This window comes from Octopus sinensis, linkage group LG16, assembly GCF_006345805.1.
Source record: "Octopus sinensis linkage group LG16, ASM634580v1, whole genome shotgun sequence".
Lineage (NCBI taxonomy): Eukaryota > Metazoa > Mollusca > Cephalopoda > Octopoda > Octopodidae > Octopus > Octopus sinensis.
In genome coordinates this window covers 44443771-44463607 of record NC_043012.1, presented here as the reverse complement: position 1 = coordinate 44463607, position 19837 = coordinate 44443771, and the positions used below count along the sequence as shown (strand labels likewise).

General features: G+C 37.0%; 1 protein-coding gene across 4 annotated transcripts in view; it reads right to left on the bottom strand.

Moving 5' to 3' along the window:
• Nucleotides 1–205: 205 nt before the first annotated feature.
• The window catches only part of LOC115220369, a 171797-nt gene continuing 152165 nt past the window's right edge, over nt 206–19837 (bottom strand). For all 4 annotated transcript variants that reach the window (XM_036510115.1, XM_029790484.2, XM_036510117.1 and 1 more), the window contains 2 exons: nt 6823–7061; nt 206–3646 (listed from right to left, as the gene is read on the bottom strand). In XM_036510115.1, the coding sequence (XP_036366008.1) occupies nt 293–3646; nt 6823–7061 (3593 nt within the window). In that variant the 3' untranslated portion in view covers nt 206–292. The remainder of the gene's footprint in view (nt 3647–6822; nt 7062–19837) is intronic.

Below are 19837 nucleotides of genomic sequence, written 5' to 3'. Positions count from 1 at the left end.
TTGTATGCATAAAAAAATTGTTTTTGTTGTTTTATTTAAAGGGAAATAAAAAAAAAAATTGAGAAAAGGAAAATATCATGACAATATGAGAATGAAATTCCAAGTGTACCTACAACATGAGCCATCAGCTGCCAGATTAAAAAAAAATATTTCAGGCACAATATTTTACAAAAATTAGTTTGCAATAATCTGGCAACAATTGTTTTTGTTGTTGTTGGAGGGAATCAGAGCAGATTGATAGTTAAAAAAAAAAATTAAATAAGAGGTTAACAAAAAATTGTATATCACAGGATTAGTTGAAAATTTCTTGTAGTTCTGTATCTGATAATTCCAGATAGTTTGGTGTTAGCTGGCAATTTGAGAAAGGTGAGATACAATCATATGAATATTCCTCAAACTCTACCCCAGTACTTTTCAGCATAGTAATAATGGCTCGCTGTAGTGTGGTGAGAACAAGAAGACATAAACAGATACAGTAATTGTCCATTGCAAGGAAATATTCTGGTTGCATTATTGCTGCTTCAAAAAAAGAGAGGGCTGCTTCCTCATATAGAGACAACTCCATAAGGGAATATCCTAGAAGGGAATGAAGGAGAGGGTCTTGAAATAAGTATGCTTCTTCCATGAGAAGTAGGATATACTTTTCTGCTCCATCAGCACGATTCATCAACCGGTTGCAAAGAATTAGTAAGTAATATGCCAAAGACGATGCTGGAAGTACCACTTCTTCCTGGGCATCAACCTCCTCTTGAAGAAGTTCGGGTAGAGTTACTTTCTCCAGTCCACCATACACAATGTTTGGAAATGGGATTTGGAGTTTCAAACAATCTTCTAAATATAATATAGCATCATCATAGTTTCCTTGGCTGTACAAGAAATTGGCATATTTTACACAAACACAATGATTCATTTCCATTGTGAGAGCATCTTGGAAGCATTGCTCTGCTCTCAAAATCATTTCAAGTTCTTGGTCAATGTCTTCACAAATACAAGCTTTCACATAGCACATTGTAGCCAAATTTCCAAGAGTTTCACACATTTCTGGTTCAAGTTTTCCATGGATTTCCTTATAGATTTCGATACACTCATTGTAGGACTCAATAGCCTTTTCAACATCCCCTGCCACAGAATGCATTTGACCAAGTTGCTTTAACGTACTGACCAGGTCACCTTTAATATCTTCTTGTAAAATATCCTGAATATCTCGTGCTTGCTCTAAATAGTGAACAGCATTCTGGTACTGTCTCATGCTAATATGTGCATCTGCAGAACGGCTTAGCAATTGATTGTGCAAGGCCATATCTTCAGAGCTCTGGTTTGGATCAAAATCTTCCTGATTCTCCTTGTCATCAGCAAGAGTAAGAGCTTCATTGTAGAAATCAAGTGAGGTTTTGTAGTCATATTGTGCAAAATAACAGTCACCTAGAATCTGTAAAATTCTCATGTGTTGTCTTTTGTCAGCAGAATCTGTGGACAACATCAATGACCTGCCTAAAGAGAGGTATTTAATGGCTTTGTGTTGTAAATTAAGCACATTATATGAGTTTCCAAGGACATATAATGTCTGGCAAACCAACCAGAACTTATGCTTGGGAAGAGTAGACAATGTATTTTGATAAAGGTTAGAGAAAATTTCAAAAGCTTGAAAACAAACAGACACACATTTGTGGTAATATTTCAATTTGTAGTACGTTATTCCAAGTAATGAAAGAATCAGGCCAACAAAAAAATTTTGTCCTGACAATCCATACGCATACCTAAGCATCCTATAGGCCAGTTCGAACACGGAGACAGTGCGTGGGTAGACATGTAGCATGAAACTTGAAACGCCTAACATAAGCAAAACATGGGCATTCTCTAAGAACAGAGCTCTCCCAGCTGACTGACCACGAGAATTGAAAAGGGTCCATGATTTTTCGAAACAAATGAGTGCTTCATTGAATTCTTTCATCATAAAATGGCAATCCCCAAGTTTGAGATAGGATTTGGCAAGGACATCTGTTTGTTTCTCATCACGCTGAGGTATCTCGTCTAGTATACTTATTGCTTCCTCAAAACAAGACATTGCTTCTTTGACATTTTTATCGTCTATCTTTGTACTTTCATTCATACTTTCATTATTGTTTTCATTTTGAGAAGTCTGACTCGATGAGGTTTCATTATCAGGATCAGAGAATTCTTTTTCAAAAGACTCAGCAATCACTGCAATGATATTGTCAAAGAACGACTCATCATTCCACTTCTCAACAATATACCCATTTCCAAGTTCAAACATTAGAACAGACACTTCACTGTTAACTCCATCTTCCCCAAGTTCACGGCACATTTGTAACCCTTTCTTGAGCATTTTCAGTCCAACTTCTCCTTTGCTGAGTTTGCATTTCAACATTCCCAAATTTTTCATTACATTAGCCTTCAACTTCATCACAGACACACTGGAATCTTGAATTTCAAAGAGAATAATATAAATCTGTTCATATAGTGCTTCGGCTTTAGTAAAATCTTCTTCTTTTGCTAATCTCTCTGCAAGTTTGATTAAAGAACGTACAATAGTGAGACTAATGCTGTGTTCATGCAAGGGAGAAATCAGTTCGGACATATCAGCCAACCTTTGCTTCTCATCAGAAAGTTCAGTGTCTATAATAAACTCACATTCATTAGTTTGAGACTTCACATGTGGCGACATCTGGATAACTGTGTCAAACTTGTAATTTTTACGCTCTTCCAAAAAGAAGTCCCATCCCTCAACATTGACATCACTAGAGGCGAGCTCGTATGATAGGGAGTACTGGCGGACAGGAGAGTTAACATCTGAAAGTTCTTTGATATTTCCTATATCCCGTACTTCCTCAACATCAAGGTAGAAGACATCTTCAAATTCTTTCTCGTTGTTGTTATTTTCATTAACTGGAGAAATTGGTGATTCAAAGTTGTTCATTTCTTCTTCAACTTTCTCAGAGAGTCGCTCAACAATTTCTTTGAAGTTTTTGTTATGTAAGCGATCTCGGCAGTACCGCCAAAATTTTGTAAGCCATCGTAACCTTTCAGCAAAGTTATCCTTGTCTGACTTTGCTTCATTTGAAACAAAACACGGCATCCCAGGAAACAGGTTCTGACGAGGCATGCTTGGTGTCAAGGGGAAATTCTTGGTCTGAATTGATGGTGTTGAAGCAAATAATGGCCGAAGTGTCTCAATCATCTTTTCTTCATTCTTCAGCCAGTTATAAAGAATACGGCTTTGGTTATCTTCAACTGGCCTTAGTTTTGTTGAAATGGATAACTGTTGTTGCTCAAACCAAGCTGTGTCACATGCTTCACCATCTTCACCGTGCATTGCTTTATCACAAATTTCTGATGCATTTTGTAGGAGGGCAATGGTATGAGTGTAAAGCCACTGCTTCTCCATCGGATTGTCTCGACATCTGCGGCTGCGACGTAAACATATTTCAGCAAGATTTACAAGTACATTTACCAGGGATTGACGTTGGTCATCTGGACTACATAATGCCTGTTGATGCAGACGCAAGAACATGTGCTCAGATTCATCCAGTTGGTATTCATTGAGCAATTTTGTTGCGTTATCGAGAGAATCAGGTAATTCAGCTTTCTTGACATTATCTTTAAGTGACTCCTCAGCAGCAGTTTTCTGAAACAGAGATTACAATATAAAATATATCAGTTTCATAATTTTTCTTTGAAAACGAAAAAAAATTAAAAAATAAACACAATAAACAGCATAAAAAAGCAGGTTGGTTACTATTTTTATCTTTTCAGGAAGTCTGAGCAAGAAGAAAAAAATGGGAAATGGTATTCCTGTGGTTAATATTTAATTTATGTGAACAGAAAACATGGGCAAAGAGGAGAGATATTCTTGATGGTTTGGTTCTTCATGGGGTAGAAAATTTCAGCACAGTGTTTAATAAAGGGTTTAAAAGGGAAAAAGACAGAGTCTGTATAGCACTAAGCTGAGTTACTGAACAAACCAATCAAATCCAGAATAATTTTACTTTTATTTATCAATTTGATAAGAACTACAAAGCTCATAAAATTTTAAAACTTCAGTGATTGGGAGACAAGGCTTCTATTTAACATTCAGTTTAAATTTCTGTGAGTGAAATGAAAAGATGGTTATAAGAGAGAAAACAAGAGGGGGAGTTATGAAGTGAAAGAACTTTCAGAGACAAGTTTTCAAAAAGAACTGGAGCTGATTGAAACATAATAGTAATATAAATGTAGAAAGTAATGTCAGCCTCACTAAATGGGTATAGGTAGATGTATTATAGGGTTGGAAAGTCAAGATTAGTAGAGATTGTGGTAGTAATGGCCAGAGTTATTGAAAAATGGATGAGGTCTCAGGCCCTTAACTTATTTATCATCAGTTTGTATTCTTACTATTGGCACTATGTTGGGTTAATGAAGAACACTTAGTCTCACATGCTCAAGCATTCCAAACATGTGCAAGAAATTATTAGGAGCAACTCAATTGTTAGGCAATAGACTCTTTTATGTTGTAATGAACCCTTCAGCAGAATACTCTGTTTCACTTGCATCATACATTATATCAAACAAAGAAATCATCCTGTAATTTCAACTTGAGGAATTGTAAGGCAAATTCATCATCATCATCATAATCATTATCTACATTTAACATCTGTTTTCTGTGCTGGCATGGGTTGGACGGCTTGACAGGAACTGACAAGGCCAGGGGCTGCACCAAGTTCCATAGACTGTTTTAGCTTGGTTTCTATAGCTATACACCCTTCCTAATGCCAACCACTTTTATGTGGCACCATCAACAATGCTTTTTATATGGCACCAACACCCACACCAATGCTTTTTATGTGGCACCTTGGTTTTAGGATATAAATTCTGTTGTGGTGGGCAGATCTTCTTGAGTACAGGAATGTGCCACATATCTTGGTCCTCTTTCATCTTCTTAAGGCTCAGCATTTTGAGGTTGGCCTTCAATGCTTTGCCCCATGTTTTCCTGAATCTCTCCCTTCCCTATTTTCCCTCCACTTTAATCGATTGGCACTTTTTAATTTACTGGGAAATTACACAGTAATTCACTATTACACTATAAACTCATGTCACATTTATACTTTGATACTGTTAAGTATTCTAAGTCTGTTAGGCTTGAATAAACCTATGCAGAGTAACCAATTGAATATCCAACAGCCCTATTCCTGTCCACAACTCGAAAGTATCACAGCTAGGAACACAATAGAAATTCCATGAAAGAATAGCTGTAAGTCAGGGCATGTTACTTCTTTTTTCCTATAATGCATTCAGTATAACAGAATCTTGGTATAATGAAGCAATCAATAATAATTATTTTGGTGTGTATGAATATTTGTGTTTGTCTGGACCAGTTGGGTGAGACAGGGACGAAGATATCAATTTTTATGATGAAATTGAATTACTGCTTTAAGTGTTACTGATGTATCAAAATGTTGAGTAATAGGGTACGTAGATGCTGGACCATGTCAGTTGAAACAGACTGTAGTTATAAACTAGATTTCTCAAAGCACACAGTAATGCTTTTAAGCTTTAATATATTTGTTTTTCTGCTGTTGTTGCTGAGTAACAAGTGAATGGTATATAAGTAGCTGATAAAAATATCTAACCCCATCTATAGGTATAAGATGTTCTGTGGTTTTTTATTTGAGTCCAGCTTCATTGTATGATTGTACTTTTTAGTGTTTGTGTCCCCATCTCTATTGTGGATATGTGACTCTCATATTTAGAACTCAAAATGTTTTGTTGTTTCTTTTAAAGGAGAGAGATGTAGTCGCTATATTGAGTAAGATGAATAATCGCATGAAAGATTCCATTCTGAATTCTTTGCTTGTATTTTCAATGTAGTTGGTTTCAGGTTGTGAATGGTTTGTGTGCAGCATTTAATGCGTGGAGAGTAGTATTTTCAGTGTCATGTATCATGGTTTCTGGCACTGAAATTTGAATACAGGATTTGCCAGGATCCTGGTAGATCTTGTATTGAGTATAGATTAGCTTTGTGGATTCTTCTCATTCAACTGTTTTTGCAATGTGTGTATCATTTCTGTTTGTTATGTTTTTATGTAGCAAAGAAAGTTCTAAGATTCCATTTATATATGATGCTACAGTTTCTGTTTTATGAGTGCGTGAAATGCTGATTTCATTGATTGCAAAGTGATCTACAAGTTAATGTTATCTAGTATTAGTGGTGACCAGAGTAATGGTAAGCAGGTTTAGTGTTGTTGTTAATCTGTTATTGTAAAGCCATATATTGAACATGGCATACTCGAGTATGGGAAAGTATGGAAGAGTGTGGTATCAACAACATGGCGTGTATGATTTACTGATATCAGACATACTTTCATGCAGTAACACATTACACCTCTTTATCTTGCTGCTATTTTCCAATTAGATTGCAACAATGCCAACATGAATTAAAGAAGAAGGTAAGAAGTGGTTATAGAAAACACTATTGCACATTTAAAGAAGATAAATGAGAAAAGGAAACTTTACAATAATTCAGGAAGCCTTCAGGGTAGCAGTTTAGCTTCCAAGAAACCATGATCTGTTCCATTTTGCCGATAGAGTTTTGTTAAAAAGCATCAAACCAATGCTAAAATTAGGACCATCAAGTTTAAGGCCAAAATGTTAAGACAGAAACATGACATGGAATATGAAACCCCCATTAGGAGTAGCATGAGAATAAAGATAAAGGGGAGCATATGAAAGTGTCAGGTGAAAAGATAAGAGGTAAGTTTGTGTGAATTGTGTTGTTAATGATAGTAGTCAAGTGGTGGTGGTGGTGGTGGTGGTGAGTGAACTTACATTGGCATTGTGTACATCTTGCACCAAGTCAGCTGGCTTCGTCTGTTCATTTGTTGACTGCCTCATCTGTAGGAACTGCTGAACCAAATGAGTGGTCAGCAGGTCTTGCAGTTTTTCTTGAGTGAGCTGACCATGGTTGCCCATGTCAGCCTGTTGTTGTTTGATGAAATCCACAAGAGGGACACTTTTGTATACATTGTTGCTGTTGCTATTAATTGTACGGTTGAATAGCGATGGTTCTGCAAATAAAACGAAAATCACTTTATACTTTGCAATTGATTGGATTCATAAAATGTACTCAAAAGAAAGAGATACAATAAGAGAGAATGATTTGACATTCAAGTAACGAACTCAGTAAGAGTCAAGGAAAATATCCATAACATGTGTAGAAATTATTTACAACATCTGAGGAAATTATTGTTGAAAATGAGGAGAACCATTTACAATACTGAAATATTGACACCAATTTGACCATAAGATTTGAAGTAATCACTCCCGACACGGAGAGGGATATCTACATCATATTTGCAAACATCCACAATGTTAACACAGCCCACCACAATAGGTGGGGCAACAGCCAATAATGGAGTTTCTAAGTGATCACTTGATCTACTCAGAAATGCCAGCCAAATCTCTTTCAAAATACAATGTACTATCTCGATCTTGGATGCACTATGTCTGAATAAAATATGGAACGATCATGGTATTTGATGAAAGATTAGTTCAAACAGGGGCTGAACTGAAGACTGACAATGGTGACAGCAACAAAAACAACAGTTGGGGCAATCATATACAACAACATAGTAACTATCAACAACATTAAGACTGTTAAATATGAGGTGAGCACAGGTGTCTGTAGAGATGTTTTGTATATAGAACAATCATTGGTAAACAGATCAGAATGAAATTTATCAGTAGTGACAGTTCCGTACAGACATGAAGAAGGGTTATATGGCTTAATTAAAGGAAGAAAGGCAGCATACATGTCCTTTGTTAGAGACTCTGGGGAGATGTGGGTGGAAGAGAGGAGTATATCCTCAGATTAGAAACTTGTTATGAATGCATGCAACAAAATGTACTCTGGTAAAGGTACATATGGGCCAGGCAGTTGTGTTTTAAATTGGGCAACAAATTAAGTATGCTACCCCGAGAGGCCCATATGGCCCCTGAGAGTCCATATAAGATTCTTTTAGATCCATGCAACAAAACAATAAATTGGAGATCTGCAATAATATTTTAAGAGCCCCTGAAAAAGTTTTGCTTTAAATGTATGTATGGGTATATGTTTGCAAGAAACAGCTAGGTTTCTTTCTCTAACATTTTACATAGTTCAACCTACACAAATTAATGTGTGGTAAAAAAAAAAGAATTTTGAAAGAAGTTTCTATAAAACTAATTTTTAAACATCAAATGGTGATGGGGGTCCACCAGAATAAAATAGTAATCAAAGGGGTTCATAGATAAAAAAAAAGGTTAATAACTATAAACAAATCATTTGTGCAGATAATTCAGCAAAAAGCTGAACACTCACATGTCGTCATTGGTAAGAGAGTCCATTATTATTTACAATTGACAGATATTTGTCCTCATCTTGTTTGTTGTTAACACAAAGTTTCGGCTGATATACCCTCCAGCCTTCTTCAGGTGTCTTGGGGAAATTTCGAACCTGGGTTCTCATTCCTAAGATATTTTTTGATGTTGTTATTATTATCATTATTATTCAGGTCACTGCCTGGATTTGAACTCGGAATCTTGGGCTTAGTAGCCCGTGGACATAAGGTGTAGTTGTTAAGAGCATGGGATACTAACCCTAAGATTCTGAGTTCGAATCCAGGCAGTGACCTGAATAATAATAACAACATTGAAAACTACCTTAGGAATGAGAACCCAGGTTCAAATTTCCCCAAGACACCTGAAGAAGGCTGGAGGGTATATCAGCTGAAACATTGTGTTAACAACAAACAAGGTGAGGACAAATATCCGTCAAATGTAAATAATGTACATAATTCCTCATCTCTTAAATATAGAACTCCATTTCTATTATTATTATTATAACTATTATTATTATTATTATTATTATTAGTAGTAGTAGTAGTAGTAGTAGTAAGGTGGTGAGCTGTAGAATCATTAGCAAATAATGCTTAGTGATATTTATTTTGGCTCTTTACATTCTGAGTTTGTCAACTTTGCTTTTCATCTGATCAAGGTTGATAAATTCAGTACCAGTCAAGTACTGGGGTTGATGTAATTGACTTTACTCCACCCCACTCAGAATCAAAATTGCTGTTGTTGGCCTTGTGACAAAATTAGAAACAATTGTTATTATTATTATCATTATTATGTTATTATGTTAAGGTGGCGAGCTGGCAGAATCGATAGCATGCTGGGTGAAATGCTTAGTGGTATATCACCCGTTGCTATGTTCTAAGTTCAAATTCTGTCAAGGTTGACTTTGCCTTTCATCCTTTTGGGGTCAATAAATTAAGTACCAGTCAATTACTAGGGTTGATGTAATCAACTATCCCCAACCCACCAAATTTCAGGCCTTGTGCCTATAGTAGAAAGGATTATTATTATTATTATTATTGGTGGTGGTGGTGGTGGTGATAAAACAAGGGTTTTGTTCACTTCTTCAGTCATTCATTTTATATGACATTGATTTCTCAACCAGGGTAGAAAGCTTTAAACAAGTTAATGTTGAGTGTTCTGTTCAGAACAGGACTCAATGTTACTACTAGCTATATGAACATATTTAACTTTCCTACCATGGCAACAACCTCAGAGTAGCCAATATATATTTAGACAGATAAGAACAGGTCAATATTTTGACTTGTTACACTAATCTATTATAAATATGTCAGGTATCTCTCCCTTTCTGCTATCAGTTGATGAAGAATTTTCACAATAGTGTTGCATTGTAATGATTTCAAGCAACAGACTGTATGTACAATGGAAACACTGACCACAACTTTCTAAACACATCTTCTCAAAACATCACAAGTTAGCATTTTAATTAATTTTATTTTGTACAACCAAATTGTCCCTATAGATAAAATGATCCGCCAATCTTAGATTATGAGTTCATATTTCTGTATCTAAGCAATACATACGAGGTGGTATCTAAAAGTTCCCGGATTAATTACCTTATATATAAAAATGTGTGTGTGTGTGTTCACTTTTCATGTGTAAATGACTGCATGAATTGGTTCCATACTTGGGGTGCATGAATAATTTGACCCTGGATACAATAATATGGTCTTGATTTATTTTTTTTATTAAATATAAACAATATTGCTTTATATAAGATTAACTTCTTTCAAAAGGTTTTTCATTGTCAACTTCTGGTACTGAGGCAGCAACTGTAGCTAGCTAGACACACACATGTATGTCTGATATAGCAACTGGGGCTAGCTACACACTCCCATATATGTATACAATATGCCATTGATGAATATTTACATTTTAACCGCTTCTATCTCATTTCAGTTGCATTGTTCTTTTGGTTCCTGGGGAAAATACATGAACATCACAGCTTCCTATATATTTTTTAGCTTGAAAATCTTACTCTTCACGTTCCTCATAGAAACATTTCGTGCATGTTGGAACTACAGTTTTTTGTCTTTCTTCTAGGGATTTCTGTTACTATCTCTCCATCTCTCTATCTGTCTGTCGGTCTATCTGTCTATCTATCTATCTATCTTAATCTCTCTCTCACTCCTGTCTCTTCCTTCCTCACACTATCAATAACTGAACTTCTTTCGATGTTACAAATATCTATCTTTTAATATTTGGGAGGCTCGTTCCCTATCTCACTTCTCACCGTACTTCCTTTCTTTCTATCTCTTATTCTCTCATTCTTGCTTCATTCTGTCAACCATTCTGTCTAGCATTTACTGTTGTAACAATTTCTGGCACCAAAAAAAACTATTACAGCTACTTTAATTGTTTACACTCTTCAGTACCCATGTTTATGTGTGTCCTTGTTTGTCCTCTCTGTGTTTAGCCCCTTGTGGGTAGTAAAGAAATAAGTAAATAACCATGCCTAGAAGAAAGGTGTCAGATTTGTCTCCAATGTCAAGGTCAGCCAAAAGAATGTCTGTCAACGGAAAGAGAGACACCTGAAGAAAGGGGAGCATGCCAAGAAAGGAACAGACTGTGCACTACAGCAGCCAGAGCATCTGAGAATGATGAGACAAGAGCTGTGTGTCAAAACAAAAAAACCAAAAACAAAAACCCAGTTGCATACTGGTGCTGGTCAAGCATCTCAAAGTGCTGAACAGAGGTATGCACGCCTGACAAGGAAATAAGATCTCCACTGCAGAAGGAAGAGCAGTTACAACAGCTCAGAGAAGCAACTTCTATGAAGCAGCTTTCAACTATGATCCAGCAGTTAATTATGGAGTTTCCATTGGTGCAATGACAACTGAGTGCATACATTGTAAAGCAAGGAAGTGGCCTGGAGAGACACCTGGATTGTGCTGCTGTGGTGGAAAGGTTAAACTCCCTGCAATGCCACAACCTCCAGAGCCATTGAAGAAGCTGTTGTCATCAACTGACCAACATTCTAAGCACTTCCAAAACAAAATTAGACAATACAACGCTGCACTACAGATGACATCATTTGGAACCACAAGAGAAATAACTGAACTAGGATTCATGCAAACTTTCAAGATTCAAGGCCAGATATATCATTGTATTGGTTCTCTACTACCTCTGTCAAATGAGTTGCCAAATTCCTACAAACGTACTTTATGGGTGAGAAACTTCTACATTGTCAGTGATAAACATGGCAAGACAGAAAACAGCATATGAAGAAGCACTTACATGAATAATATGTGCGTGTAATGTACAAAAGTGTAAAACCATTGAGTGTTAAAAGTATTAATTTCTGAGAAATATGCTAATCTTACACTACAAGCAAAGAGTACTGTGTTAAGGTTATGAGTTTATAACCTGAGTGGAACCATGTCCTTCTGCTTGTATTTAATGAAAAATAACTTCTTTACCAAAGTTTTAACATCATCTCCTTCGAAGTGCAGCAATACACCAGTCCTGCCACTTTTGGAATCTAGCTCAATGTCTCTCATGACAAAATTACAGAGTACAGCATACATCATCATTGTTCGACCGTGGTCGAGACAATGGAATTTACCATGCTATGCCAGACTTCACAGTCCATCATGGCATTACGGAGGTCCTGTTGCTGGATGCCTGTATCCCTGGAGATTACATCAGGGCAGGAGAGTGTGCGCCCTCTGGTATTGCAAGTAGATGGCTTCCAAAGAAGAAGAGTAGAAATTGCCTCGTTTTTAGCTCTACAACAATGTCCAGCAAACTGGACTCTCCTACCTTTCACAAGAGATGACACAGGTGGTAGTTTCCCATATATTTGCATTTTGGTTGGATGACGCTTCCACGAGAGATTTTGAGCTCTCATAAGGAGGCGAGTGTAGGTTCCATCCAACCGCCTCTCAAGCTTCTTTGATAATGTCCAGGTTTCTGAGCCATATCGTAGAATACACGTGATCACAAAAACACAAATTTCACAACTGTTAGCTCTCACTGTGTATGCAATCTTGTGCTGCCATCTGTTGGCATGTTACAGAAATAATCTGGGAAATTTTTGATACCATCTCATAACATCATCCAGTATGGTATGATTTTTAGACAATAGAGTAATGGCTTCATGGAAATTTGGCTGTTATTTCTAGTAGTCATGTGACCACATAGAAGTTCTCACTTTGAAGAAAGGCATCAATATCATAACTCACTTTTTCTTTCTCCCTATAGATCTGAAGATATTTAAGGATGTGAAAGTTCTTTAATATTATCATTAAAATAAGAATAAATGACAAAAGGTTAAAAAATCATTTGTTTTTGAAATATTATTCAGGATTTTGACAGTTATTCAGTTTGGTGGGGTCAATTGTAATGATTTTTTAAAAATATTCTGTCAGTGAAACCATAATTTGAAGCTTAAGTGCATTAAATGCCTCAATGAATTTAACAAATGTTATTGTAGGAATATAGTACAAGAAAATCAAAAGGACATTTTACAGCAAGAAATTGTTCTAATAATGGGCTAAAATTATGGCACAAGGTCAGCAATTTCAGAGGTGGAGGTAAGATGATTACATTGATCCCAATACTTACTGGTACCTATTTTATCAACCCCGAAAGGATGAAAGGCAAAAGAAGTTGTCCTAATAATAATAATAATAATAATAACAATAACCATGTTTCTATTGGTTTGGCATTAAGATGCAAAGAAAATAACAATTAACAAAGTTCAGATAATGTTAAATTTCATGTTAAGATTGTGTATGTCTGATAAGACCTCAAAAAATTGAAAAATTATTTGCTCAGGCAATTTCTTAGTCTTCAGTCTTATACACCAGTTGTCAAGCAGTAGCAGGGGGGTGGGGCAAATACAGACACAGATCTTCCCCTACTATGCTAGATAGTGACAACTGAGCCTTACAGTCTTAAAAAAACTGACCATGTCCATGAAAAGCCCATATCAAATTTCAACACAATACTTGAAGAATATCTAACCTATATACACTGGTCATGTGTGTTGACCTGACTACAGACACTAATGTTTTATGACTGTCCCCTCTTCCAAGTTTTGGCAATACATATTTCTTTATTGCCCACAAGGAGCTAAACATAGAGGGGACAAACAAGGACAGACAAACGGATTAAGTCGATTATATTGACCCCAGTGCATAACTGATACTTAATTTATCGACCCTGAAAGGATAAAAGGCAAAGTCGACCTCAGCAGAATTTAAACTCAGAACGTAGCAGCAGACAAAATACCGCTAAGTATTTTGCCCGGCATGCTAACGTTTCTGCCAGCTCACTGCCTTTCTTCTACTTGCATCTTTCTATCTTCTTCTTCCTCTTTTCCCTATAAGAGCCATTCCTACAGTGTTCTGCTTGTTATAACCAGAAATTGCACTCATGAAAGTAGCATTAATTTTCTTAGGTCATAAACTTATCAGTAATGTACCTATAATAACTACAGGAAACAGTTGTAAGCTAAATTTGCTCCAGTAAAGGAAAAATATGTAATGACCATTATTTTTAACTTGTTTCTTAGATATCATTTTGTGTAAAAATCAGTTTGTCTGGAGCCCATCCATGGATATAGAATATAAAACTGCAATGAACCATAACCTTGGACCCTGAAGTTCTTCACTAATCTAAGTAATATTGTTAGCCTGGTGTGCCAACAGAGAGCTTATGAGGTATTTTGGCCAGGTTGATAATCCCTTACTATTTGTTCTATATATATAGGCATGGCTATGTGGTAAGAAGCTTACTTTCCAATCACATGGTTCCAGGTTCAGCCCCACTATGTGCACCTTGGGCAAGTGTCTTCTACTATAGCCTCAGGCCAACCAAAGCCTTAGCAGATGGAAACTGAAACAAGCTTGTCATACACACACACGTGTGTCTATGTTTGTCCCACCCACCATTGCTTGACAACTGATGTTGGTGTGTTTATGTCCCCATAACTTAGTGGTTCAGCAAAAGACACCGATAGAATAAGTCCTTGGCTCAATTTCTTCAACTAAATACTTCTTTAAGGCAGTGCTCCAGCATGGCCACAGTCAAATGACTAAAACAAGAGTAAAAGAATATATATATGTATATATATATATGACAGGCTTCTTTCAGTTTCCATCTACCAAATCAACTCACAATGCTTTGATCAATATGAGGCTAAAGTAGAAGACACTTGCCCAAGGTGCCATGCAGTGGGAGTGAACCTGGAACCACGTGGCTGGGAAGCAAACTCCTTACCACACAGCCACATCTGTATGTATACCTATGTTCAAAGGAGCACATTTACATGTATTTATATAGAAAATACTTAAATAGGACAGTGCTACCAATGAGACTGGCACATAAGCTCTTGTCCAGCTTTGCCTTGAGTACATCAATTACTGAGCTAAATGCCTTCCATCCTGCCTAGATTTCAGCATCCGTGTCGCAGCTTATATTCACTGTGTGCCCCAAGTAAATGTACCCATTACCTCTTTGATTTCATTGTTTTCCACCTAGGAATAGCATTTTGGGGGTTTATCTAAAATGAGGTAATTCAGGAATAGAGCAGAGTGAATGAAGTGATCACAGAATATTGAAATTACAAGTTCCACTGGGCTGATCATGTTGCAAGATTCACAGATAACATGGAGACCAACTCAGCCTCCACAACAATGGGAAGACAATTTAGTGAAACAATTTGGGCCAAGATGGAAATCAAGAAAGAGTTGGAAGTATTTGGTGACCAGCTGGTCAATACAGTGATACAGTGACATAGAAAATACGCAGATATATTTCATACCCATATGTACAAAATATATGTTCTGTGCTGGTGCCATGTAAAAAGCTCTAGTGTTGGAGCCATGTAAGAGGCACTCACGCCAGCACAGCATAAAAATACTTGTGCCAGTGCTACATTAAAAGCAGCCAGCACACCCTGTAAAGTGGTTGGCATTAGGAAGAGCATCCAGACACAGAAATCAAGCCAAATCAGATTGGAACCTGGTGCTGCTGTCTAGCTTGCCAGCTTTGGTCAAACCATCCAACCCATGCCAGCGTGGAAAACAGATGTTAAAGGATGATGATGATGATGATGGTATATATTCTAACATATATGTGTGAACAAATGTGTGTGTATACATGTTTTACATAGAAAATATGAATACCACTCTACCTTCAAAAACCAGAAGAAGCAAACGATTAAGTATGCGTGAATAACCTACAAACATTTAAAGCAGTAAAGAATGTCTTAATGCAGACTGAGGGGAGAGTAAAAAAAAAAAAGAAGAAGAAGAAAAGTAAAGTGAAGACATTTGAGTAGTTGAACAAGTTACCAAATGCTAGACTACGTCAAATATGACCAAGCTAATGTCAATGTTAATTCTACATGTTGGTGGCGTGGAATGACAAAATAGCTGCAAAATAATCTTAGGTTTTCATTTTACAAATGTTAAAATAACTAGTGATTTCTAATGTTGATCTGAGGTCTAAGGGGAAAGAGATTTTGTGACATTCATGCATTTCTTAATAAGTGTTGTGTTAGTGAAATGACTATAACTGAATGTGAATACTGGATGGCAGATCCAGAACACCAGACACAAACCAACTAACTATAGCTTCAAAGTATTTGTCACAGTAAAAGATATAACTAGACACGTTCATAGACCTGCCGTAAATCTCTCTCTTTTTTTTCTGAATTTTTTTACAACTGCTACTCCTTCTTTGGAACTAGCTAGGCTCAAACCACACTCACTTAGACATTCTCAACTTGTTCATCCTTTCTTCTCTCGTCACCTGCCCAGTCTCTTGGAATTTATTCCTTCTACACGATTTTTTTGAAGCTAACAACTTGAAACTGCTCAAGAGAAATGCTAACCATGTCAATCTCACTGATTTTGGAAGACCTACAAAAACCACAGCCACAGCATCTTGTGTCAATAAAATAATAAAACTTAAAAAAGCACAGAGTAAAAAATCTCTATAAATTACTTACTGGTGTGCTGTCAATGTTTGACAATCAATGTTAATATGTACTAGAGCATATCTATATACTCTGAATACTCTCCACTGACTGAGTATCATCTTTAACTCTCCCTACAAGCCCACTATTACTATGGGCATAACTGGGCAAAATTGCAAGCAGGGGAATGAATCCCCACCCCTACCAAATTGCTAGGAGATGGTAGGGGTAAGGGTTCGCTCCCCTGCTCGCAATTTTATCGGATTCAGCTGTGCATTGTTAACCAGCTAGAGGAGATGTCCTCTTGGGGTTAAAAAATTGCAGTAGAGTCTGCTTGAATGGACAGCCATGTTAAAGTGGCTACAAATATTATATATATATATATATATATATATATATATATATATATATATATATATATATATATATCTTAGAGTGTTCTTCTTCTTTTGGATCTATGTTTTCTATTAACAATATCATCATCATCATCATCATCATCATCGTTTAACGGACGCTAAACGATGATGATGATGATGATGATGATATTGTTAATAGAAAACATAGATCCAAAAGAAGAAGAACACTCTAAGATGTAGAGCAGTCTATATTAAAAATGGGGCAAGTTGGTTTAGCGGACTACCTCAGGTTTCCCATTCATATTTTTAAGAGGTCCTGGAGCCAACAGGTTTTTGGGATCTGATGATATGCCATAAAACTAAATCCTTTATGGACGGGAAACCAAAAGTAATCCCATAAACTGGCGTTCCCTATTTTTAATATATATATATATATATATATATATATATATATATATAAAGGATCAGCTGGACTAGTTTCAACCCTGTGTTATAATTTCATAACTGAATATCCTTTTTAAATCTCCCAAGAGAAGTTGCTTATAAACCTACCAAGGGCTTAAGTAAATCAGATAAACTGAGTTACATACTGTAATGCATACTTATTCGATTAATAAATTATGTTATAATATGCAATTCAGTCTGTCTGAAGTACAAGTTACATTTTACAGAAGCTATTTGCAAATATTGGCAGCAGATACAAATAAATGATGAAAGATCTTTCTGAAATTAAATCCAATCACCAATTAAGCTAGATAACTTTCCAGTTCAGGCACATTGTTCTCTCTTTCTGTTTCTTCTACAGCTAATACAGTGAACACTGCCCCCCCCCCCCCCTAAGCTAACTAACTGTGTTTTGGTTTCCTAAATATGTGTAGTTGGAAACAACTAAGCGATAAGGTTCAACTAAGATTTCAAAACAACAAATTTAAAAGAAGATGGAGTAACTTATGAAAAAAAAAACAATATTCATGATTGTATAAACAGCTAATTGTTCAGCTGATTATTTTTATCATCTTGGGACCTGCCCAAACCAATAATCATTCATTATGAATGAAAGATCAATAAAATGAGTGCCATGATAGCGGTATATGGTAGTCAAAAACGCAACATATAGGCACAGGTGTGGCTGTGTGGTAAGAAGCTTGTTTCCTAACCCCACAGTTCTGGGTTCAGTCCCACTGCAAGGCACCTTGGTCTTATACTATATCCACAAGCCGACCTGAGCCTTGTGAGTGGATTTGGTAGACAGAAACTGAAAGAAGCCCATTGTATGTGTGTGTGTGTGTGTATGCATGTGTGTGTGTGTGTGCATGTCTTTGTGTCTGTGTTTGTCCCCCCACTACACCACTTAACAACTGGTGTTTACATCCCTATAACTTAGCAAATCAGCAAAAGAGACCAACAGAATAAATACCAGGCTTAAAGAATATGTATGATCCATTTAACTAAAAATTCTTCAAGCCGCTGCCCCAGCATGGGCCACAATCTAATAACCGAAACAAGTATAAAATAAAAGATATCTGATATATTGACTGTGTGTGTGTGTGTGATCAAACTCAAGGGTTCAGTTGAGCAGGAGTTGATCAGTAGACATTTGAGAGACTAATACATGATTGTTGTAGTTGTGATCAGCACTAACTTGAATCCATGGATAGTATGGATGACTAGAATTAGAGCAGCAACATTCCAGATATGCTATGTTCCAGTTTGATCTGGAAGCATGCTGGCCGCTCGGTTTAGAATGTGAAACCAATGGTAGAAAGCATTGAAGCTTGTTTGTATACAGGCAAAACCCTTGCTTTAGATGCAAAAGAGACATGCAAATTAATCAAAGAATTGGTACACATCATCATCATCATCATTGTTCGACCGTGGTGGAGACAATGGAATTTACCATGCTACACCAGACTTCACGGTCCATCATAGCATTACGAAGATGCTGTTGCTGGATGCCTGTATCCCTGGAGATTACATCAGGGTAGGAGAGTGTGCGCCCTCTGGTATTACAAGTAGATGGCTTCCAAAGAAGAAGAGTAGAAATTGCCTTGTTTTTAGCTCTACAACAATGTCCAGCAAACTGGACTTCTCTACCTTTCACGAGAGATGACACAGGTGATAGTTTCCCATATATTTGCATTTTGGTTGGATGACGCCTCCACGAGAGATTTTGAGCTCTCATAAGGAGGCAAGTGTGGGTTCCATCCAACCGCTTCTCAAGCTTCTTTGATACCGTCCAGGTTAACCAATTCTACTATATGGCTCAGAAACCTACACGTTATTGGTACACAGATCACTTAAAGTGGTTGGAACTTGTGGAAGAAGGAGACCCAGGAAGACATGGGATGAAGTATTGAAGGCTGACCTCAAAATATTGAGCCTTACAAAGGAGATGACTAAGGACTGGGATATCTGGTGCACTGCTATTCTCAAGAAGACCCACAGCAGAATTGATACCTGTGCTGGTACCACATAAAAAGTACCCTCTACGCTGAAGAGTGGTTGGCAATTGGAGGGCATCCATATGTAGAAACCATGCTAGAACAGACGATGGAGCCCGGTGCACACTCCAACCTTACTAGTTCAGTCAAACTACTCAACTCATACCAGCGTGGAAAACGGACATTTAATGATGATGATGATGATACTAACTTCAAAACACTGGGATAACTCAGCACACAGTTTGGACATAGTGAAACCGTTTATAATACTCTTTTACTTGTTTCAGTCATTTGACTGCGGCCATGCCGGAGCACCACCTTTAGTCGAGCAAATCGACCCCAGGACTTATTCTTTGTAAGCCTAGTACTTATTCTATCAGTCTCTTTTGCCAGACCACTAAGTTACGGGGACATGAACACACCAGCATCGGTTGTCAAGCGATTTGGGGGGGACAAACACACACACACACACACACATATATATATACATATATATATACACAACAGGCTTCTTTCAGTTTCCATCTACCAAATCCACTCACAAGATTTTGGTCAGCCCGAGGCTATAGTAGAAGACACTTGCCCAAAGTGCCATGCAGTGGGACTGAACCCGGAACCATGTGGTTGGTAAGCAAGCTACTTACCACACAGCTATTTTGTGTGAATATGTTTTGTGCGATGATAATAGTAGAATTGTTGTTGCT